At 39.8% G+C, this 24,986-nt stretch overlaps 1 protein-coding gene across 3 annotated transcripts in view; it reads left to right on the forward strand.

Moving 5' to 3' along the window:
- The first annotated feature begins 343 nt into the window (after positions 1-343).
- The window catches only part of GNB1L (G protein subunit beta 1 like), a 29,416-nt gene continuing 4,773 nt past the window's right edge, over positions 344-24,986 (forward strand). Inside the window, exons 1-6 of one of the 3 annotated variants that reach the window (XM_075718783.1) lie at positions 344-470; positions 12,576-12,699; positions 12,941-13,066; positions 15,095-15,257; positions 19,020-19,118; positions 23,886-24,101. In XM_075718783.1, the coding sequence (XP_075574898.1) occupies positions 344-470; positions 12,576-12,699; positions 12,941-13,066; positions 15,095-15,257; positions 19,020-19,118; positions 23,886-24,101 (855 nt within the window). Of the gene's footprint in view, positions 471-10,671; positions 10,800-12,575; positions 12,700-12,940; positions 13,067-15,094; positions 15,258-19,019; positions 19,119-23,885; positions 24,102-24,986 lie in introns of those variants that run through there. The other 2 variants (XM_075718784.1, XM_075718785.1) reach the window with 2 other exon arrangements.

Below are 24,986 nucleotides of genomic sequence, written 5' to 3' on the forward strand. Positions count from 1 at the left end.
AAAAATAAACAAAAGAAACCTTTTAAATCTACTTCACACTTAAAAACATTTCTGCATATTTTTAGTTACTATTTACTTCTTGCAAATTTATCTTGATCTGAAAAACAGTTTCAGATGTATTGTTTTCTTAACAAAGATTTGACCCTCATCTTTATAGACACAGTTTCGCTATTTTTCCTATCAGCATTTAGTTCAAAGGAGCACTTCTAAGCACGCAGGCAAAAAAACCAGTTCTATTGTATAAAATAGAGATGTGTGTTTTATATCACGGGAGTTTAGAGAACAATGCAAAGGTCAATTGTGTTGCTTGCTCTCCTGTCACATGACGTGGGTGTGTGTATGAATGCATCCCTGGAATTCCACTGTGGGATCTGCATCTTTGAAGCTGATGCTAAAATTACTGCCGAGGCTCTTCCAAAGGCGGATACTGATAGAAGATTCAATGAAATCGAAGGTCGCCAGTCTGGTAGGCGTTGAAAGATACCTGGCTATGATACTATTTCTGATTTAATAATGCGAATGGGAGGCTAGCCCTTTGTAATAATTAGGACTAATTACTGAAGAGGTGTTGACAGATGGGCTAAGAGGAAACAAACTGCCTTTATCCAGTGGCTTAGAGTCAGATTACTAGTCTTGTGTTATCTGTTTCTCAGAAAGTAGAAGCTTCAATCATTCACTAAGTCTTCAAAGGGGAAAGGGATCCTAACAATATACAGGATTTGGGATGAAGCTATGAAATACGTCTTTGACTCAAAATGGCTAAATTAATCTCCTTTCCGTAAATTATCATACTTTTAAAGTTTGAGTTACAGATGGAGAATCTGATTGTAGTACTGAAAAATATGTGAAATCAATAGTAATGACTGTCCTGTGGTTATTTGTTGTCGCTGCTCCTGCTCATGGATTAGTCTAAACTCAGTTCCTTGCTGTTAATTGTATTAATATGAATTCTTTGATTCCCTCTTATGCCATGCTTGCTATCCACCTGAAATGGAGACAGGAGAAAATACTTAGTACTCACACGTTCAGTGTTTGTTTTATGCAGATGTCATATCTGCTCAAGAAGCAGAAAATACATCTGCCAAACTTAATTATTTATTTGCCTTTTTAGGAGACAAGATCATGCAAATTTTAGGAAGAAAACAAATGACAATATAGTTGCATTTATTGAGAAACTACTCACTGATGTAGGATTTCCTTAAAAAGTATTTCTTCTTTTCTTTTGGATGCAGTGTCCATCCAGTACATCTGCATGAAGTAAGCAGATATGATTGTCCAATATGAATGGAGTTAGCAAAGACATTCAGGGGTTAATGCTTTGTCACTAGAATGAGGACTCATGTGACTTACTTTAGGCAAATGATTTAAAAGTCCAAGAACCCTCCATCTTCTCAAATGACTGCTTTTAAGTGCATATCTTCCCACTCTCCACCATATACAGGTCCTGTTTTTCTGAGAAGCATGAGATAAATATGGTTGCATATAATAGCATTTATAAGAAGAGGTAGCTTTCAATTATTTATTTACTTTTAACAAAAGAGGCCTTTTAATTAATGTTTAAATATTTATAACAGTTTTATTGTGCTGTAAAATCGGTTATACTTTGATCTAGATTTTCAGGTTTGAGATAATAGGGTTGGTAAAAGTTTTCCTAATGAATTTGGTCAGAACATGACATAATCTGATTATCTGATGAAAGATTGACACTTCAGTTCCTGCCAGCATAAAAGTGCGGTACAATAGGGGGCTGTTCAGCACACATTCAAAGGCTGGGAGTTCAAGTTCAGGTACTGCAGAATTGTTCAACGTTTCAAATTAAGTCGGTGAAACAGTTTTGCATTTTTCACTACCTTTTTGGTCCGGAACAGTTTATCATGGATGAGAGGAGTGAAGCTTGAAGTTGCATATGTAAACTATATAACTCTATTCTGTAACTTTGGTTTTATTTCTCTCCATTTGCTAACTAGTAGTTAGTGTTACTCCTTAACACATGGAGAAACTAGTTGATCAGAACATCGTAGACATAGGAAACAGTGTGAGACGCTGGGGATTAAGCATCATCAGTATTGAACCGCTGTGAAATGCGGGACCCACTTTTTATTAATATCTCTAACATTTTAACTGCTTAACATATGATTACTCTTACCTCGGAGCCTTGGAGATGAGTATATTTAACTGATGCATCCTACGTGCTTATGCAAAATGGAGATAGACTTACGTGATCAAACTGGCGTGAAAGAACAATTGTGGGTTTGTATCTAAAGTGTAAGCTTAGCCTAAACTGTTAAAATAAACTTTTTTTTTTTTTTAAATTTGATATTCAGGTAATACTTGCCTTGTAAATATCATTCCTATTTGCACTGGAATTACAGTGATCCTTACTAGATTTCTCAGTATAATTTGCTCTCCAGTAACTTGGCTTATCCAAATACTTACGCTGCACTGGATGGGAATCCTAATAGACAAATGACACATACTGTTAGTAATTAAGCTTGAATTTGGGGAGATAGTTCATAGCATAAAAATACTTTATAATCTGTAACTTAGACTCATATATTTAAAAGTGATATACATAACACTAAGTCTTCCCTTTTTTTAAATACTGAAGGGGTTCTTGGAGAAAGCAAAATACATGTACCAAATGGTGTGATCTTTACTGAAGTGCAGTTGCTTCTGACCTTGAGAGTTCACCTGAATAAGGATTTAAAGTTTTAGCTTAGTGAATTGGTGCAGATTAAAGTACTGTCCACAGTGCTTTGTCTCTGAAAACACTGCGTGGCATGTGAGTCTCACCGGCCGTGGGAAGGGGCCGTCGGCGCCTGGAGTCAGCGAGTGGAGCCCAAACCCCAGTTCGAGCGACTGCCGCCTCGGGAGGTCACTCGCCGTCCCTGCCTCAGTTTCTCCACCTACAAAGAATGACCCGTGATAATGCCGGTCTCGGAGACGTGCTGTACGTTACACACAAGCAGAAACCTTTTAAAGAGAAAATGCTTTGTGAAATACTGCTGTAATGATTGAATCGTGCAAACCCTTCCTCGTTTGAGCAGTCTCACCAATATCATCTAGCAGTTTGGATGGGCGTAGATCAGATCCAAAATTTGGAATTTGAATCATGAGCTGGACACGAATAGGAATTACCTTTGATTATTTAATATTCTTTCTATGTTTACATCAATTTATCCCATTTGCTATTTGCAATTTCAAAGTATATTTTTTAACTGTTACGAAAGAAGTGTTGAGAATATAAACATGGGGGGTAGGAAACAGGTACAATATTCTGATATAAAGGCATCTCCCGCTACGGCAAGGCTGGTAGAGCACTTAGCCTGTTCAGTTATGTGCAGAATCGTTTTTTCCTCTTCTAACGAATATGTATTTTGTGAACGTTTTTTGCACTTGTCTTTTCAATTCTATGAAATGTGAACTGCGTGATTAAAGTAAAAGGAAATATTTTGGAAAGCACCGTCAGAGCTCAACTTGCAGTGCATTTTAATTTAATTGCCTCCTTCTGCAAGGCACCTCACTCTTAGTAAGGCGCACACAATAGGGGGTTATTTCATAAGCAGAAGAAAGCATGCAGCCAGGAAGCAAGCATAAGTTTTAAAAGTACATGAAAAATAGATTGCTTCATTGTGTCTTCATAAGAGTCCCTACTTGGTGTCTCCTCCCACCAAATGTGATTTCAGGGATGTTCGTATTCAGAGAAACTTCTGACTGTAAACGACAGTCATTTTTACTGCAAGTATAGTCAAAGCGAAGTAAAACACCACACTAATTCCATGTGTAATAAAATATTTGTACGTATTTCTTTTATCAGAGTTTGATCCAAATATAATATTTATAGAGTAAGAAAATAATTTATATACTTTGGTTGTAGTTGAATCTAAGGTAACTCGATGCAAAATTAAAATGCAGTGTCTTGTTAAACTTACTGAGATACTGAAATGAATGTAATTTTAAGCTAAGTGTGAAAATGGGTTTTGGTCTCTTTCTCTCTTATTGTTGACTGTATCAGGCCAGATCCTGAGCAGAGCTCAGTGCCAATGGGACCAACTCCATTTCTAGCAGCTCTGGACACGGCCCTGTAGCTCAGGAGTCAGTTGGTAAGTCATTGTGTGATGTATTTTAGAAGTATAAGATAATTTCCTATAGGTATATTTTTATTATGTAATATCATGTTACATACACATTTCCTTAATACTGAAAACTCCAGTTACATTTCACACTTTGAAGAAAAAAAGATAGAAGGCAAAATGTCATCCGATTTGTACTGTGTTTCATGTTCCTATGCCCAGTGGGAGGAAAAGAAAAGTAATAGAACAGACAAATAAATAAACGTGGTGTTGAAACTGGCATGACAGTTTCTGCTCTTGCGCAAGGGAACTGCAATCAATTTATTGTCTTCATTGGTCAAATGCCAGAATAACAGTATAATATTATACAAGAGTAGATTAATTAAAGTGTAATTAGAATGGAATAAATTAAATAATCATAAAAGTTTGTCATGGGAAAAATATGTGTTCAGAATTAATTAGTTTTCAAATAAAGTGATATTTTAATTGCTCAGAGTTACAGAATCCTTAATTGCAGACATATAATTCTGGCCCAAATAACTTCAGCTGCTGTAACAACTTGATATATTTCTTCTCTGTCAATTCTTTTTAATAGTTTGTTACTAAACAAGATTATTGCAGGAAATGTCTGCTAAAGTGTCTGGAGGATGTTTAATTAAGCCCATGCTATCTGAGGACATTATTAGCTCGTGGAAGCAGAAGATTTGTAGCTGATGCTGCACTATGCAGCACCCCTAATTAAGGAGGATGGGCAGACAGAGCCCCTGGCTGACGGATTGCTCTGCATGGCTGAACTAGAGGCTACTCCAAACAATCTTTTGATGGTCCTTGGCTTATCAATGTTCTGCGAGATTACAATGATTTATCAAGTGTACAAACTTAAATTCATTTTAGGTCTGATGGTATGGTATAGAGAGAGTTGTATAAATACTTCTTTTTGCTTATATAGTGCATTTTCATATTCTTTAATTTTTCAAAGTGATTAGGCATTTGTTGACTTTTTTTTTTTTTAATTAATTTTATGGAGAGTGTGTTGCAGAGCTCAACTACTATGGGCTTTTATGCCTGTTTTGTTTCTCCAAACAAGGCTGGCTGTAGTTATATTGTCACACTTTACCAAGCAATTAATGGTTTCAGAAAGTAAAACAGATGGGTGTCTTTTCCCTCATCTGCAGAATGAACCTGTTTATGAAGCACTAGAATTTCATCTGTTTCAGCTGTATTTCATGCTGTATTTTAGACTCCCTTATTAAAAGCTAGTGCAGTGATATTTGAGGCAGGGGCTCTCATGTTTTCAGACCCCATATTTTTGGCATAAATGTATCCCTGATATTTGGCTGTCTCCAAAATGTTTACTTCAGTAAGATTTGCAATGCCCAAAATGTTTAACTGTGTTAAAAAAGGTCAGCCAGCTGATAGCTGAAGGCGAATATGTCAGAATGAAAGACCGAAAAAAAATTATCAGTCCGACACAGTGGGAGTATTAGAATGATTAATGTTTATGTTAATTTATGGCTTTTACATATTGATTAATAGCTTTTTGTTTCGGTGACCAAAATGTGTAAGTGGCAATGAGATCCATATGCTAACTCAGTGTCTTTCAAATAATTACAATCATTCTTAGTTTTGTTCCCATGCTGAATCTATGTTTTCATATAGAAAATAATTATCGTACAGTGACTTTTGTAAAAATTGCAGATGGAAGTATTTGAAAGTGAACCTCAAGACACAAGCCTGGGCCTCAGTATTGCTGAAGGTTACACACTTGACATTTATATACATTTTTCTTGCAAATTTCATTACTTAAAATCGTAATATATTGTGGTTTAGCCTTATTCAGTTAGGGGATGCTTAGAGACAAAAAAGGTGCTAACACTGTGAGGAGCCATTATCTGAGTGGAAACCATTAAAAATGTGTTGCATTGCATGATGGTTATTAGTCATTTTCTTTTCTGCTCCCATAAGATTTCTTGGCGTATCACCAATTGCTGATAAGCAATTTTGTTTGCTGTCTGTCCATTGACTGTTACAATTAAAATGTGGAAACTTCCATCGTTCATTGTCTAAATGTCAGGAGATAAGGTAATTTTGGGGAGCTCCTGAGAGGGGATGAACTCCTAACTTCCCTTGAAGTCAGTGGGAAATGGAGGTTCTCGGCACTTCTCAAAACGAGACTTTCGAAGTGTTTTTCTGAGCAGGCAGTCATTGTTAGTCCTTAGAAATGATTTGGTGACTATTTAGAATGAAAGCCCCGACAGCATTTAGTGTTCCCAACCTACAAGAGGAAGGACTCTTGTCAATTGTAATGTTGGCTGTGTGGCAACAGGTTTACGATACCGGTTAATAAAGGATTGTCTAGCTAGGTCATAGACAGCATTGCATTCTCGTTGACATCGACGTGTCTCTAACTGGCAAGTTTTGCAAGCAAGAGAATTCTATCTAGAAATCTATCTGCAGTATCGAGATACTGTGTGTTCCAGTGCAAGCACAAGCACACTAATGAGCGCTTCCAGTCCATCGCTGTGATTTTTTTTCTTTTTTAGTTATTTTTTTAGATTTTGAAGTCACATACAAAATACAACTATACATCACTGTGCTTAATCTCTACTTTGGTAGCCATAGGTAGATGGTAATAGGAAAAGTAACCAATTTAAGAGAAATCATTTGGTTGTCCTTACTCCTGAAAATTAAGAGTGCTTTATTAGTACATTTTACTGGTTAAATCAGAAATTTCTACTAATTCTAATTTCTGCTTGAAATCAATTTCTTGATTTAAAGATTTCTACTGATTTCTAATTTCCACTTGAAATAAACTGGTTTTTTAAATTAGCTTTAAAGAAATCCTAGAAGCATAATACAGTTTATATCTTGATTTAGCACCAAAGATAGCAAAGGGAGCTTTAAACTGAAAGCTGCGGTATTAGTTGACTGATGAGTGAATTTTCATATATTCCGGGGCTCTGACCTTTGCGACTATTTGTGTAGCACTTCCACATCTCTTGATCTGTGCAGGCAGTTGCTATAGAAGCTTCTACTGATTTTATTTTTGCTAGTGCATGTTTCTGTCTTTGCACACGACAGATATATTATGTGTTTCGGGGGACTGGGGTAAGAATGCAAAAAGCAGGCTGCCTGGCTTTTAATTTTGGATTATAACCTAAGTGGCTGTTTCCTGCTTCCCTAAGTGTTTTGTACGTGTTAGCCTGTTACAGGACACAAAAAGGTGTTTCTTTGTACAGTCAGTTACTTTTCGTCTCGGGTGCAAAGAGATTTCTTCAGATGACTGTCTTGTAACATCCCTTTCTATTGCTGACTTCCCTGTTTCAGCGTGTTCTGTCATTTTTTGATTTGTACAGGCAAAATGAAAAGCTGGGCTTAAAAATTTGTCACAACACGTCTGAAGAATTATTTGTTTACCAAACCATATACCTGTTTTCAGACCTTTTGTAGTCAATAACCTATAAAAATTCACTTTTGCAGTCAGATGAGGTGAACTTTAACTCATTCAACTTGTGCAGATTTGTCTGGCATCGCTTTTTAATTACATATGGAAATGCTACTCGTTAAATGGGTTCTTGTAGCCCTAAACTCTTGTTCTCCACTTCCTAGAAGTGCCAGGTAACGAGGCAACGCTTTGCGTCAGCCAGGGATGTCTAAGATGTTTCCACGTCCTGCTGTGTCCCGGCGTCATTCAGTGAGGCGAATCGGGTGCCATCGGGACGCTCCTGATCTGCCTTTGCTGCTCAAGTAACTCACACGGCAGCAAAGCGACAGCCGCGTGGTGAGGGTGTTTCTTGGGCAGAGGACAGCTCATAGTTCCACCACTGCGAAACCCAATTGCCTGCAGTGGGTTACAGGCTGGAAACATGGGAATGTTGTGTTTGGAAAGCTCATGCTGCAAGGGCTGCCGGCTGTACTTTAACGCTGGAGATTGCAAATGTCATGGAATAAACGAAGTTGTTTGCATTGCATTATTAATTTGAGGGAGTCTTTTATTGCCACCGACTTCCTCTGCAGTCACGGCTAGTGATCTGCGTGGAAAACAGTCGTGCACCAGCGCTGCGCTGTACAACATGGCACGGTGTCACAAAACTTTTGAGTGCGTGCAGGTAGGCACAGAAGTGCAGGCTAAAAAGGGGCTTTTCTATGAATGAAAAAGAAACAGCCTGGAAAGGGGGAAGAACAATTTACTCGCATCTTTCTCAACCCATTCTTTGCTCTGATTCTTCCTTTGGGAGGGTGGCACCTGGTAGACTAGGAATTTTCAAAAAATAACAGGATTTCATATATCTGTTTGTGAGCACACCTGGATGTGTTGAATATTTTGCAGTAGTAATTATGTCTGCACACCTGCTGGTTTCAGTCCCAAATCAGTTTGCCAGACATGCCTTAGAGAGATTTATTTCTCCTATACCTGAAAAAGCTCTTTTACCACTGAGTTTTTACTACTCTAAATAAGCCTAAAGAAAAAAAGATGTTTTCTTGTCTTTGCTTACGCAATTGGTATCTCAAACTGAACTGTGGAGTTTGTAGGGGGAGGAGGGTGTTTGGATGATATTTTAATAGCAATTTGTTTTTGCTTCAATGTGTGATAGAAATACAAGTGACAGGAGTGGGAACAGGAGAGTTGCTGAATTCTGCTGGAATTTTTCCTGTGGGAATCTGTTAATGTTTTTAATTCTCTGAGAGATTTTTCTAAGGTAATCCTTTTGACATTTACATATTTTAAATGACTCTCATTAAATAAAAGCTTAACTTTTTTATATCAAATGCTGAAGTGATGATACCGGAATACCACTGCATAGAAATTGAAATGGTTTGAAGATTATTCTAACTGCAACGTAAACAAAATAAGTTGTGTGAGGGGTATTAATAGTGAATTGTTCTTTAAAATAGCACAATTTTGAAGGAAATTCAATGGTTCTGGCATTTAGTAGAAGCATTTTTTTAGACCAAGCCCTTTCTAGTACCTAATGTGCGGTACACATAGCCGTTCGCTAATTGAAACACTGATTTGAATGGCATTTCCACTCCTCACTCGCGTAGCAAATAGAATCTACGCAGGAGCCCAGGGGTTTGCAGGGCACCTTGTGAAAAGTGCTTTTAGTTGCCTGGATCGTTTCGGAGTGTAGCTCAGCCCCCAGAGGTGGATGCTTCCAGCACAGGGAAGGCTGGAAGAAATAAAAAGTGGAACATTGGTTAGCAACTAAGAGTGTGACGATGAAGTGTTGCATCTCTTACTGGTGATACCCTCTTGCAAACAAATAATGCCATAAGCAAAAAAATGATTCATCTTTTAATGTCCTTTCACAGGAGGCAGGAGTCATAGCAATGAGGATATCTCGGGGACAAGCATATAGTCTAGCCCTGAGATGCTTTTAAATGAACTTTCTTCTGTAGGCTGCACTATGCTTGTTCAAGCCCTTGAGCCAGATGTTGCTCTCAGACCAGCCTAAATACTAAGCAAATTCATTTAATTAAATTTGCTGCAGATATCCCCAGTTAACGAGAACAGATTGGTCTCCCTGAGGCTAGATGGAGTTAACAAGAAAATAAATGTTGTGCTAATTAGAGAACTCATTTTCAGACACCTGGGGTGAAACTTTAAAAAGTCCTAGAGATTTAGGATTGAAAATTCATTTGAAAATGAGTCTTAGGCTTCTAAATCACCTAGGCACTTTTGAAAAATTTAGCCAGGGGCTTTAATCATCGCACAGTCATCATATTTAGCATGTTTGTAGCTGTCTGCTTAGCAAAGCATGATATATAACCATTATCTATTAGTATACCACAATGTATTTCATTATCCCTGTAAGTAAAGTAGAGATATTGAGCTACCCGGTGAGTTGAAGGTAGGCTAAATGTCATTTTTTTGAGGACGCTTATGTGTCAACAGGAACAGATGGATGCTTTCTTGGAGTTTTTAAGGCAGTGGTGCACCAAATTTCCGTCTATTTGCGACCTCCTGGGACTTTCTGTTGATTTAGGTACCTAAGAAATTTTAATTAAATCTTGGTCTTAAGTGACTTGTCCAAGCTCATGGATGAAGACGACGGCACAGATGCAATTTTATAGTTCAGCACTTGCTGGAAGAAAAATGAGATGCTTAATACTGTCGCACTGCCGTTCATCTGCTGAGTCATGATAGGAAGTAATAAGGAGTCATCTCCTAACCCCAATAAAAAATGACATAGGTTTAATATTAAGCCCAATTTCCAGATTCACATATCTGATTAGCAAAAAAGCAAGCAAAGAACCAGGCTCCAAGGAGCAAAAAGTCACTTCATTTGCTTACAGCTTGAAAGTATCTTTTCAGTTGTTGGGTTTTTTTCCTGTAGCCAGTCTGAGGTTTTTTCTGAAATATTGTCCTTGTAAAGACATGCATTAGTAGCATCTGTTTCATGCCAGGTGAAACCCTTCCCACAGCCACGCACACACTTGCTGTCTGTCAGCAAAAACTTTTGTGTCAGTAATTAGAAAAATGCTATTAAAAACCTGCCTTGTAATCCCAGATAGCCTCTGGGTTGACTCAGTTCTATTTTGTCTTCCTTGCTCAGTGCAGAACCCAGGATCATTCCACCGGGAAGAGGGACCCCGCTCCTCTGACAAGCCGCCTTGCTGCTGTTTCAGGGACGTGGTTCTGCAAAGCATCGTTCTGAGGGCAACGCATACAGCTGTAGCGTCCCAAGGAGGTGACCTTTGGTGACAAAATCCTTAGTCTGACAGGTTTGTAACGCAGGTGAGGCACCTTACAGATGGGCACTTGGGAGCTGGATCTCACCATGGGGGCAAACCCGTACATCGTGTAATCATCTGAGAATTTACTTCAGCCTGTCATGATTCTAGATTATCAGACAACATCATAAAACAGATGAGTCAGGGCACTAAAACATGGAAGTTATCCACTGAGCTCATTATTTTCATACCTAATTACACAGTGTTATTGAGGGAGAACTGCACATTATGCTGAAGAATCCTGTTTCATCACTAGTCCTAAAAGATAGTCGTGTTTAATTAGGACCTATGGATACCGTGGTGATTACTGATCTATAAACACTCAAGGTAGACCTGCAAATGAGGAGCAATAGCAAGTGCAGCCATTAATTACAATTCAAAAGCTGATGCTGAGGTGAGATGACAATTAAAAGTCGAGCTGTTTTAATTTACCATGTAACTTGTAGCTGTAGCACTCTGTTCTGATTCTCTGCACTTCCTCTGCTGTGAAGCAGCAGGCAGAAAAACACCTGCTGATCTTCCCTTACTGGATGTAGAAAACTTCTTTAATCCCATCTAATATATGCATGAATAGGAGAGAGTGATGAGAGTTGACATCTGTAGTGGCAAAAGCTGTCCTTTTCTGTATGAGGTCAGGTCAAAAAGGAAGAAGCAGAAATACAAGCGTGGCTAGTAATGTCACAGATAAAGCAGTAAAAACTTTTCATGGTGAAAACGTTTCTTGTATGCATGTTGTAATGCATTTTCCAATGAATTCCAGCCGGTACTTACAGTCAAAGAAGCTGCTGGTTACCTTGTCCCTGCACAGGTCTGGAGGGTCATTTGCAGCAAATCAGAACACAGAAAAGTCATCCTTGTCCTTTGGTGCTTGTGCCAGCTGCCCGCAAAGGTGTTAATGCGAACGGAAATAGTTGGTGAAGGTGCCAGATCAGTAAGAGAGTGCCTAATCAGATCACACAGACTGCCCCTGTGAGTCCATAATAAATTGTCCTTCACGTTTCCCATCTTAGACAGGGCTTCCCCATACACCTGTCCTGTTCTTTGCTGACTCGGACCACATTTTAACCAATGACAGAAAGCTGAAAGCATCCGTCTCTCTTGATCCTTTGGGGAATACAAACCCCCTGGAATAAAACGTTTAACACAGTAGTCACTAAGTCAGTGTGAAATACTGCATTTCCTTTTTCAAGTAACCGTGCTTGGAACCAAATATTCAAACACTTGGGAGTAATGGGATTCTTGTGTAAAAATCTCGAATCTCATCTGAAATTCGTTTCCATTGATATGTTCACTGCAATGCTTTTCTGTAGATGGTTGTGAGTGGAAGGCACAGAAATATTATTTTTATGGGGAGGAAGGAGAAAGACTTGCCAAGAGGCTAAGTGGAATGATAAATTGCTTGCCCACTGAAATTACGGGTACCCAGTTTCTTGCATTTTGTAGCTCTTCCTTTTTGCAGCAGGGAGAACAGCTGAACAATTTTGTATTTGCAGTTGCACAAGAGGTGCATACACGTGGCCAGCTCAGCACTTATCTTGCTTAAAAAAGAATGCCGCAAAAAATAGATTTTACAGCTGCTTGATCAGTTGGAAATATTTTACACTGGACTGTATGGCAAATAGAAATAACACCCAATAATGATAATTCAAAGAGGAAAGTGACTAGAAAAAGCAAATGTCCTGATCAGAATATATTTAAAGTTGTAATTTCACTTTAGGCTACCTTACCCTCTATGATATCTGTGTCTTCTTCTCAATCCCCCAGTAGATTGCTCGATGGCTCTGCCACCTCCGGACCCACAGTTTGTTCTCAGAGGTACCAGTGCTGCAGTCCACACTCTGCATTTTTCCTGTGGCGGCCAAGAACCTGATGTCCCCATTCTTTTCTCTGGGTAAGTAAACCAGGAGTTCTGGCGGAGTTGAGCATCACATGGACATTTCCTTTTAAAACAAAGTGTGTTATTTAGATAAATTGTATCTGAAGAAAACAACAAAATGCATGATTGGTGAATGATGGGTGTGTTATCTTTGCACGTACAGCTTCGGTTTTGAAAATAAAAATGGAAAAGTATCAGACTGTCTTACCAGACTGTATGCAGTGGTCATGCTAAAAGCATCTGTTCTTACTGCCAGGTCTGAGAATGGGTTGATCCATGTCTGGAACCTGAAAACACACAGAGTGGACACAGCACTGGATGGCCATGGAAGAAAATCTGTCTACTGTGTGGAGACAATGGGTGGTAAAAACAGGCTCCTCAGGTTAGCAGAGCAGGCAAAAACCAGTGAAATTATTCTTGTTTCCGTGATGTACAGGATTGAAGAAGAAAAAAAAAAGGGGGGGGGGGGGGGGGGGGAAAGGAATCTCCTATTTCTGGAGTCACTGAAAGTCTCTCTAACACATACAGAAATGAACAGAAGTACAAAAATACAGAAAAACTGTAGAACAAAAAGTAGAAAAAATGATACGATTAATTTCTTTATGATATATATGTGATGACATCACAACAACTTGGGGTCCATAGCATCTTTCTTACCGCTTTGAGATCAGGTGAGGTCTTTGGGTAAAGGAAATACACTTGGATTGGAAGTTGACAAATGCTTCACAACTGGTTCTCAGGGAAGATCAAATTTGATATAAAGAGTGTATAAATAGAGGCAAGAGGGAGAAAAGGAAGGAAGAGAAGAATCAGAGGTGGAGAATGGAAGACTGAAAATGAGCAAGAATGCTGAGCTGCACGCCTTTGCTTTGTTGCAAAATATCTTCTGTTCTCGTTTAGCAAGGGAAGGTCGGGAAGATTTGTGTACTTTGGATTAGACAGGTGATCTAGAGTAGATGCCAAAGTGTCTGTATGACTAGGAGGTGTTCTGACATGTTTATCTAGAGAAGACATCTCTTATAATATACAGTGGAACTCATTAGCATTTATATTTGTTATCTGCTTAAGTACAATTATCAACACTCTCCCCCATAAAATCATATTGAATGAGCATTGTTTGTATAATTACAGAGTTTTTCCATACCTCTATTTTTGCTGTATATAACAGTTCACATAGCAGTGCAATTTTAAGACAGCAGTTACCTGTATTTTTTGTTTCTCTGTTCTAAAGCTAAATCTCAACAATTTCTTGCAGTACCACGTTGTTTGTATGCCCAGTGCCATAAATGTTTTGACAGTTTGTCACTCAGCTGAACAGCAGATGGGAGTTTCTGTACAGAAGTCCCAACAGTCTGTAGATTGCATCTACCTCTGTTTTGGTTTCTTATTTCCATCAGGCAGTACTGCTAATTAAAATGAGACATGGATAAGGGATTTTTTGATGACTCCTTGTCCCAGGTGATAACATGAGGACACATACCCCGTGCTGCTGTAGTTTGTGGATTGGAAGCTTCTCGGCAGTGGTACTCTGTTCCAGAGCTGGGGGATCATGTAAATACGTACCAGCTGATGCTGTGCCCTTTGTCTGGCCCGCTTGGTCTTGCTGTCTGGGACCAGCACACAGACTTCTCCGTGGGACGGAGAGGCGTGCAGAGGAGTCTCTGCATGAGCTGCACTAGTACATCAGCGATGCCGCTGCTGGTTCTCTCGTTTTGGATGTTTTAACCACAGCGTTTCATTAATTCCTGCTGCTCCCTGCACTGCCAGTCCCTCTCCTATTGTGTCTCCACACATGCACAGTCGTAACAGTCTCCTGTGCCCTCCCTGTGGCTGTGGGAAGTTGACCACTGAATAACTGTAGCTTTTTATATAGTTTCGATGTGGTCTTTGTTGTCTTGCTATTTGTCTTTCAGCTGTCAACACGCCTGACATTTCTATTTCACTGCTAGGGTGAAAGAGTATTGAATGTGTTACTCTCTGGATACTTTTGTTTCCTTTTAAATTAGGTCTAACCAATGGTAAAATGTGAGTATTTTTATTATGAAAATGTCCAAATACTCGTGAGACTCCGTAAATATATATGCACATATAAATAGCAGAACTGTGTTTATCAAGTCTCTCTCCACAAGGAAACGTGGCTGACTGCAGTGTATCCGCCGGGCTCTCAGGTCCTCCCTCCTCCCGGTAACTTTTGAACCCATTGGCCAGTTCTGCAGTCAGCAGAAGGGTGGTGGTCTGGGTGACACTGAGATCCCGCACGTTTCATGAAGGGCCCAGTTACCCCCTCAGAAGCTGTGCTCAGCTCATTCCCTTACTTGCATGTTACAGACCCAACTTTGAGATCCTGACCTGCAGAAAGCCAGGCTTCCTCAGACCTGCTGCTCGTGGATAACTTGTTCTACTCTAACAGTCAGGGTCGTGACCAGAGGATCTGCCTGTGGGATTTAGCAGAGGGACGGACTTCAGTGACAGATTCTGTCTTCACGGAGAATGTGGGATTCTGCCGATGCTCTCTGTTAAAGGTGGCAGCGGGCCGCTGGCTGATGGCCATGGCAGCCAAAGCCCTGGAGGAGGTAGGAAGCGTCTCTTTTTCTGGTGCTTGGGAGATGGCTTTTGGTTTTGAAATGAGATAGTTCCAAAGGGGAAACATCGTTGCTCTCAAATTCTCTGCTCAAGAGAGGGCAGCGCAAGGAACCTTTGGGGGTTCTAATCACTAATTTTACCTGCCAGAAAGATGACTGAATTATACAACTCACGCTCTAATAACAAGGATACCCCAAGATTTGTCTGACATTTAAGTATTTGCAGCTGCTGCTGGTCTTTCATGTGCAGCAGTTTTGAAAACTCCTCTGGTGCTGCTGAATACTGTTAAAGGGGAACAAGAGTCCTTCTGGGGAGCTAATGGTCAGAAAGTCTGTCATCAGATGGAGGTACTCATCTTCCGTCTGAAGCCGAAAGTCGTGTTTGGTGAGAGAAGGGGAGGTGTAGGTGATTTGTAATGCGATATGTGGTCTTTCACCCCAGGCTAATTCTTTAACTGGTACTTTGGCTGGAAATAGTTGAATTACTATTAGCGGCCAGAGGTTTGCTCAGTGTGAGATAATTGTAGGGTCCGCTTCGGTTCCTACTGGGTAAGTCCACATCTAATACCCATTATCACAGCAGTCGCTGACTGACAGCTGTGTTGGCAGTTTCCACTCCTGCTGTGCAGAAGTCGTGGGATTGTTTTCTTTGAAGGACTATTTGAGGACATCACACAAAAATAAATTATTTCAAATACTTGACATCAAAATACCAAAAATATGAAAAAAGAAAAAAGTGGCATGAAATGTTGTAGCTAATTGCAGATTGTTCATGAGCATAAAAGGTCACATGCTTTTCTGGACTATAGGATGTGTATCTTGAAACTGAAAGTTGGATATTTTACGTACAAAGTAATAAGTGGGAATGGTGCCTGTATTGCAAGAAAATGTGAACTTTTTATTATTCAAAAGTTAAGCACATGTTTAAGTACTTTGTTGGCTCACAACCAGAATGTTCAGCCTTTTACAGAACTAAGTCTGTAGACACAACCACTGTACCAGTAAATACAACCATTCTAAGTACCATACCTTGTTCTGATCAAACAAAGAACTCTCTCCATTTTACAGCAGTGTTCAGTAACATTTAATTTAAACAAAATTGACAAGTGCGTTCTTGTGTCAGCCAGAGGAGAGTTTTTGTGTCGGGCAAAGAGCGCGCACACATTCTGGTAATGAAGTATTAAGTAATGGTCTGATCCGAAGAGAAGACGTTTACCCCAATGTCTCTTTCAACTCATCTCTGTTTTATTTTCATTTGTTTGCCTGGGCCCTGCAAACTGATAATGATTTGCTGTCTCCTGAGGTAAGAGTTCCCCTCTGTGTATGAACCTTTCTATTAGAACTGCGTCAGGTTTCAATAAATTCACATAAGCTCCCATAATATATAGCGCTTCCAAATAGGCAGCACTGTGTGAGACACAGTACATTTGCAGCTTATGATTAAAATTAAGACTTAATAAGTGTTTATGCTTGGCTGGTGCCCAAAAAAAGAGTAATTTTGTCTTAAAGCAGGTTCAGTCCATAAATAATGAGATCTGAACAGGCATTTATTTGTTCATGATTGCATTTAAATCACCAATTATGAGTTACATGCACTTTTCTTGCCAATTTGCCAGAAACATGTTAAAAGCTTTATTAATGTGAAAAAGAAAAAGGGTGTGTTTCCTTGTGGCCAGTTTTAGCCACCCAGGAACACTATTAACCTCAGGCAAAGGCAAATCTTTCTCCTATTAAGCAAAACCAATATAAACACAGAACTTCAAGTTTTAGGTTACAGTTGTCAAAATATATGAAATAGTATTTATTTCTAAGGCTCAGTTGCCTCTAATGCAGACAGTCTCTGGAACTGTCAATCTAGCATAGGCAGCTCATGCCTGCCTGCCTTCTGCAAAAAGCTTTTCTCATCTTTGTGTTTTTCTTTGGCCTTCGCAAGCCCAATTCTAGACCTTGTATCCATTCATCCGTTTTTAGTCAACGTAAAGTGAAGGAGTTTCGGGGTGGGCTTTTTTTTTTTTTTCTCCTTATAACCCGCAGAAGTGCCTTTATCACAGTACACTTATCCTTCCTTATTACGTAAAAGTTGCAGTTTCAGTCTTGTCTAGGAAGCAATGCGCTTTGGAGAGCCAGTGATGAAAGACACAAGATGAGAACAGGTCATCTTCACATTTATAGCCCATTTACTGCAACTGCTAACTTGGTCATTATGCTGATAGCAAGGAAGTTGCCAAGAGAAAAGCATCTTTTGTTAAGAGTGTAGCTCCAAAGAACCGGAATTTCCAGATGATCAAACTTTGGTCTGTTCATAGGTTTGGTCTACATATTGGATGGCTCTTTGCTGTAGTCTCCATTCCTCAGATCTGGAGAATAGTTACCTGCTCCATTGTTACGTGGCTTTAGAAAGTGTTCTGTACATCGTGTTTAGTACGTTGTCGACTTGCAGTCCTAGAGTGCAGCTGGCTTTTGGCAGGCTAGCTGACAGCCTCTAGAAATAGGAAGATGTTCTGGCAAGCTTTGAACTAAAGGTATGGGATTGGAAAGCCATCGCAGCTGCCGTGGCCTTGATTGATGGCTCCCAGAGGAGCCATATCTGTGTAATACCTCATCTCAGATGCTTAAGGAAATTCGCATGACTGGGGCTGTCCAACAGCACTGCTGGGCTTTTGCACGTTCTGAAGTAGCCTAGAATGGCTGGTGATGCTGGATTTGTCAAGTGTTTGAAGTCCTTTAATTTTACGAGACAATGCAGACCATTGTTTGTTTAATTAAAATAAAAGATCACCTTAGTGATTAAGTATGCATATGAGAAACAGCGATGTTCCTGGCAGCGAGTTTTTGATACCTAAGAACTTTGATTTCTCTATAGTTCCAGCTTGATAATCAGCTCAGAGTGAGGCACTTCCATGTCAATCAAGAGACTCAAAACCTTCCAGTACCAAATTGCAAAGGCAGACACCCCTGATCTTGCCTGCAATCATCCTGAGGTGGAAATGAGCTACTTCCTTGGCAAAGACTTGCCCCATGCTAAAAAAAAAAAAAAAAAAAAAAAAAATCAGATCCATAATTCATTACCGTCAGTGCAAGCAACAGTGGAAGCTGCTATGTAGACAGAGAGCAGGTGTTTAACACAGTATTGTCTGACCCTGCTTTGAATAGGGTCAGACAATATTGTGTTAAAAATACCTGTATGCCATCACTGCTCCAGCCTGCATTAGCAGATAATTCTGGGTTTACATTTCGTTAGTGCAGTCAGCCAGTAAATAAAAAATCCACCTTAGAGATATATATGTAGCCTATATTTCCACACAAGCTCTGTGTTAGCATGACAGAACAGAGGAGACAGTGCAAGTGTCCACAAGTGAATATAACAAAAAAAGTAGCAACAGAGATGGAAATAGGGGAAAGGGAGAGGAAGCAGGGAAGTGTCTTCAGATTAAGCGGTCTGCAATATTATCTAGTGTAAGCACAATATCATCTACTGCATGGAAAGAAGACTGTAATACAGATTAAATAGGAGTGGAAGAAAGCATGTGTTCATTCTAGCAGTTCTGTCTGGTCTTTCCTAAAACCATGCATTTATTTAGATAGCTGTAGATTCCCCTACAGCTCCAACTTAACATGCATTCCTCAGTTTCCTCCAGACAGTTTTTACTGGAAGAGTTTATACTAGCCTTAATCACCTTAAAAGACTTGTGTTTTTAACAGCAGAATTTTGACCTGGCACCTGACCAAATACTCTTGTTTTCCTGATGTCAGGTTCGGGTTTTGGAGCTGCCATCCAAGACATCAGTCTGTACCTTGAAGCCAGAGGTGGGTGCCAAGCTGGGCATGCCCATGTGTCTGAAGTTATGGCAGGTAAGGCAAGAGCGCCTGCTAATTGTGAAATGTTTTCCCTGTGATTCATTTTATATGAAGCACATGAATCTTTCTTCACTTGGATTTTGATTTATTATCAAACCAATCAAGTAATTATACTATTAAAGGGGGGAAAGATTTGTGAACATCCCTAATGTAACTTTCAGAGCTTTCCAAGCTTTAATGGAAGATTTGCAAATGCTCAGGGAAAGCTTTGTATCCTTAGGATAGGTACGGTTTTTGCATCAATCAAGAGGAAAATGAGTGACTTACCAAAGCCAGTTGTTTGATATGGTTTCTCGCTGCATTAAGAATGATGAGAAATGCCTGGGTTACTTAAAAACAGTGATTTTAATGGCAGGTTACATTCACTTCAACGCCCTCAGGACAAGGAAGCACTCTATGAACATTTCTATTCCAGACATACAGTAGGAACAAAATATTTAAGGTTGTATTGAATTTGGACAGAAAGGTAAATAAAAGCAGTTAATGAAAAAACCCCACATCTGCAGGGTATTCAGCAAATAATGTTTACGGGGCGCCACCAGTGAAAGACAAGTTATACAAAAAGGTGGCAGTAGAGGGAGGAAGGAGTTCAGGTGATTGAATTGGTGGCAAAGCTGATTCCCAGTTTAACGCCCTGACCGCATATGGTTATAGCTCCACAGTGCCATCCGAGCTCATTTCAAGTATGTTATTCCTGCAGGTTCATCTGAACATTTGTATTGGTTTAAGTTGAAAAAATTATCCATCAGCTGTGAATTTGAGGCCTTAGTGTCTTGACTCAAGGTCCTGAACCGACTGCAGTCTAGAGGAATTCAGTTGCTGACTTCCGACAAAAGTAGGAGAGGCCACAGTTCAAGTCCCATGGTGTAATTATAAACTAGAAAAAAAAAAATTAGAAGGAAAATTAAATAGACTGATTAGGCTTTTATTAAACAGAAAGTTTCTCCTAAAAAATGCAATCTGTGTTCAGTACTTAGTGAAGTGAATGGGGCTTACTGTCTCCTGGACATATTTCAATAAGATGAAGATAACTGAGGAAATGTTCAGTGTTGAAAATTTTGTTGCCTGTATAAAAAGTCCTCTGTCTTGCCATATTTTCTACATGCATTAATATTGCTATTCCTCTAGGAAGCAGAGCAGGTGCAGAGTCTTAATTTTATGTAGTTTTTAATTTTGTTGCCAGTGGGGATAAAGCAGAGGACTGGGAACTGGGAGAGGTAAATTATTCCATGCAAATTCTGGCTTCGGGAAGTCACAACTTCCTAGACTGCAACAGGCAAGGATAGCTAATCCCTTACAGCCTCACAGCTGTATCTGCTCTTTTACAAATGTGTGCAACTCTGTTTAAAAGCATGGGGGAGGAGGATACTCTTAAGGGCAAATAATTAGATGTGGTGTACCAAAGCGATGCTCTGCGTTCTGTTTTGTGGTTTCGCTGGAAGTGGCTTGCTGAGTAACCCTGTAACCATAAAAGCAGAAGAACATAAGCTAACCCAGCTGCACCCCTTCCTGAATAGAGGCCGTCCAGGATTTCTTTGTACATTACTGCATTGGGCAATATAGGCATACCCAGGAGATGAGCACTCCCCAACGCATCGCTTATGGGCAATGTGTTGCCTAAGAGACTATTTGATGTTGCTTATGGCACAGTAAATTAACAAGTTGAAACAGAAGCTGACATGGAGAGAGCCACATAATGGTTTGAAGGAAGTATGCTCAGGGTTGTTGTCCAACAAGAGTTTGGGGCTGCAGCCGTGTATCACTGTATTTTTCTACAGGCCAATAAAAAAAGATCCATGTATCAGGGAAACAACGCACCTTACCAGCAGCAGCATGAATTAGAAACTTTGCTACAGAGCAGAAGGAAATCGAGGCTTAGGTTCGGCTTGTAGATGAAGCCTCACTGGCTTCTCCTAAGCAGTTAAAAAGCTGGCAGCTCTTTATTTTGTTGGTTTGAAACTTTTTTTTCCCCTCATTTTACTAGGTCTGTCCTTCAATGTATTTATTCATTCAATGTTTTTTTCCCTTGTGAAGGTTCATCTTCTTAAACGCATTGTCCCTTCAGCTTCACACCTTCCTGCTATTACTAATTGGGTGGGGTAGGATTTGCAGGCGTAAGAATAGTCTTCCCTTAAATTTTTTGCACTCCTTGGGGAAGGCATCATGTTGCGTAATGGTGCAAACAAAATAATTCAACAGGAATAATACATGTAGAAACTGGAAATGCAGAGTTATGACTTTATATAAACTATAGCAATTATTCCTGTTGAGTTGACAGCAGATCACCTTTTCTTCCTTCCTTGACAGTTATCCAAATGCAACAACAAAATGTTCTGCTTAGGAAGAACAGTGAGTTATAATTTAATTTTTCCACTGAAACAGAACATGAATGGTGAAGACCTTTTGCCAGAAGTGTCCGTTATTAGGAACTGAAATAAATAGGCCGTTGTGAACCACTGCTTGGTGAGTCCAGGTATCAGACTGAGCGCTCACTGATCTTTCAATAACTTTTATTATTTAAGTCCGAGTATATGTGCTCATTGAAATGTTACGCTTCAAATGGTTAGGGAAAGTCAGGAAGGAGCAGCGTGGGAGACCTTCATTTCATACAAAACAATACTTTGTTTTTAAAATAGACCAGTCTTAGATCTCACCTGCAAATTACTGGTTTTCAAATCTAAGCTAAGATAACCCACTGTACAAAAAAAAAAAAAAAGGTTTTGCTTGGCACTTCCCATAATGCTGAGCACTCACCTGTCTTCTCTTATCTTAGTGAAGGTTATAAGCACCTATGAAAATGTGACCATCCCGTTTTGAGTAAGGCAGAGGAGCCGACCCTGCCCATCCAAATCTTGTTCCATTGGCTGATGCAAGCTATGCCTTCCGTAGAGCCCCAGGGCACTGGAGGAGTCTTGTGCTCATAGAAAAGCAGTACAAATAATTGGGGGGGGCGGGTATGCCTGAACTGAGGGGGTTTTTTAAGCTTAATTGAAGTACCTATGAAATACTTTGTCTTGAAGGTTTTGCCCTTTATTAAATATAAATAAAATCTGGAATGTTTGTTTCATTCAATTTTTTTTTTTAACTTTTCCCCTGGTATTAAAAACCAGGTACTCTTCCTCCAAAATACCTGATGAGTTAACATTAATTCACATATATTTGACATGTATTCATTGCTCTGATATTATATTATTTTAGCAAATCAAAACTTTGACAGGAAAATTGTGCACAGTTCTGGGCATTATGAGACGCCTTCTCTGTGGGTGTTTCTAGCCAGAGCACGCTCCCTACCCTTTCAAAAGAAAAGGGGTCTCAGAGCAAGCCGAGAGGCTCCTGCAGGATCCCGGGTGTGGGCAGACCCCTTCAGAAAGATCATGTAGGGGATTTCCCCTTGTTTCCTTCTTTTAAGGGGCAATGTTCTTCCCCGCTCAGCAAGATCCGTTCCTCATTTAAACACTTCTTTAGGCTGAATAAATCCAAGAAAGAACATGAGGCTTTTACTCAGCAGCCTTACTACCCAGACCACCCATCTCTTGTTAGTTTAACTCCCCCTAGAACAAATAATAACCAGTGGGAGAATAGTCTGGACCATTTATAGAGGCAGTGAGCCTTTGGCCACTGCAGGTTTGTATCATGACATTGACAGCCAGCAAGTTTGAAGAACCTCATGCAACAATGTGATGCCAAGAAAAATTAATTCTTTAGAAATGTCCTTTACCTTTATTTTGAACTGAATACCAAGCAAATGAATCCTGTAGGATCAGACAGTGTTTGGAAAGAGCTGAATAAGCTATTGGGATACATTTCTTAGGGTAAGATGTCCCCACGTGAAGTGGTCGTAATCCCAATGTCTATTTGGGTGTTTCTTCTCCTGTTAAAGAAATAACTGGCATTAACAGATGCCTGTTTTTTAGTTGCTTTTCATTAGGGATTTGCATCTTCACTCACGTAACCAGTTACTGCTCATGGGGTCATTAGTCTTTTGGCTGGAGCAATGATGAATATTTTCCTTAAGTGTGACATGTAATCCAGTAATGTTCCCTTCTTTGAGTTATTTCAGAGGCTTAAATAAATTAGGTGTCTGCCCAGGGTGCCATGCCCTTTGGCCTGTGACATCATTAATCAAAATAGCTTTCAATTGGTTACAGTGGGACTCGGGCGCCCATTAACCCCTTGGTGACTCACCCAGAGATTCCTGACAGAGGTTCAGTGTTTACCTTTAGGCACTGTGGTGCACTTGGGTAAACGATCCGTATGTGTAACCCTACACTTGGCAATGTGAAACTGGAATCTTTAAGCATGGCGCTTCTTTCAGTGTCCATACGGGTTTGTATAGCTTGACAGTAACTCAGCTGCTCTAAGTAATTTTTTTTTAAGGCGTGCAAGCAAAGTTCAGGCCATGAAGTAAACTTCTGAAAACTTCAGGCAGCCTTTTTTCAGGTGTTGTAGAGGGCAGTAGTTTGGCTTTTCAGAGAGAAATTTTCTGTATGTACACATATGTATGTATATTATAGATATAAAACATTGGGCTTTATATCTACATATAAAAGTCTTAAGTGTATGTCAGCAGTTACCTAGTAACACTTTTTGTAAGTGGATGGAGTATCAAGATTTGACATTCAGACTTCTAAACTTTTCATTTCCATGCCAGTCAGCATTTTCATTTATTTTCTTGGTGCTTGGACTGAAACCTACCTGGGGATGATAATTTTCCTAACAGACTATTTCCTTCTCAAACAATTTTACTTTTTCCTTGATCAGCTCAACTGTGGTTCACAACCTTTGCTTCTGGCTGGCTATGAAGATGGATCAGTGGTCCTTTGGAATTTGTCGACGGGAAAAGCGTTGAGCCAACTTGATTGCCACCAGGAGCCAGTGATGAGCCTTGACTTTGACTCGGAGAAGGCCAAGGGGATCTCGGGCTCATCTGAAAAGGTGCTTAGCATCTGGAGCCTCAATGAGCAACAGAACCTCCAGGTCAGGATCACTGGCCCTCTAGTGTCATTTATCCCACTTTGCACTAACAGTTTGATAGACTGAAAAAATATTTAGTCATGAAGAGGAGTTGTTGCAGATCTCTAGCTAATTAATCACAGACTGGTTAGAATGTCTGTGCTATGTGACTAGACTTAGCAAAAGATGGTGAGGATTTAAAAAAAAAAAGAACAAAAACCCCCCTCACATGTTTCTGGTTTTACCAAAGTTGCAACAGGCACACAAGCCCAGCATTACTCAAGCCATTGCCTCTGTATCTTCATTTATCACGTTAGTAGTATCCAGCTCTCGGAATGTCCTAAATGTTATAAATGAGTTATAAAAATGAGAAACAAAGGATTGCTTTTCCAAAGGTTCTGCTTGAACGGATAGAGCTTTCTTTCCGCTGTGGGAAAGACAAAAATATTCCATTAAATACTTTACAAACAAAAAGGAGTAGCCCAGCTAGCACCAAGAGGACATAAGGTTTAGGCCACCAGCTTCCTTTGGCACCTTTAGAGCCCTAGCTGGAGACAGGGAAAATAAGTTAATTGGATATATCAGTTTGTGTCTGAGCTATGCATGCCTGGAATGGCTGGTTTAGAAGGAGGTCTCATAACCACCAGTTCAGGCTATGCTAGTGAATGGCAATAAATACTGCTTAATCTAGACAACTTTAGCAAGTGTTCCAACAGTGCCAAGGGGTTAAGTAGGTTTTAACTAGGTGTGGAAATGAAGTGCATAAATAAAGGCTTATGAAAATTAAAATGGCCCACGCATAGCCTCTCCACTGCTGAGTGCTTTTACCTTTTCTAAAGTGGCAGTTGTCTGCTAAACACATGCTGAAGAGGACCCGAACCGGCCCCTGTATGCCCCCATGTCATCCTT

The sequence above is a fragment of the Pelecanus crispus genome, chromosome 11 (assembly GCF_030463565.1).
Source record: "Pelecanus crispus isolate bPelCri1 chromosome 11, bPelCri1.pri, whole genome shotgun sequence".
Taxonomy (NCBI): domain Eukaryota; kingdom Metazoa; phylum Chordata; class Aves; order Pelecaniformes; family Pelecanidae; genus Pelecanus; species Pelecanus crispus.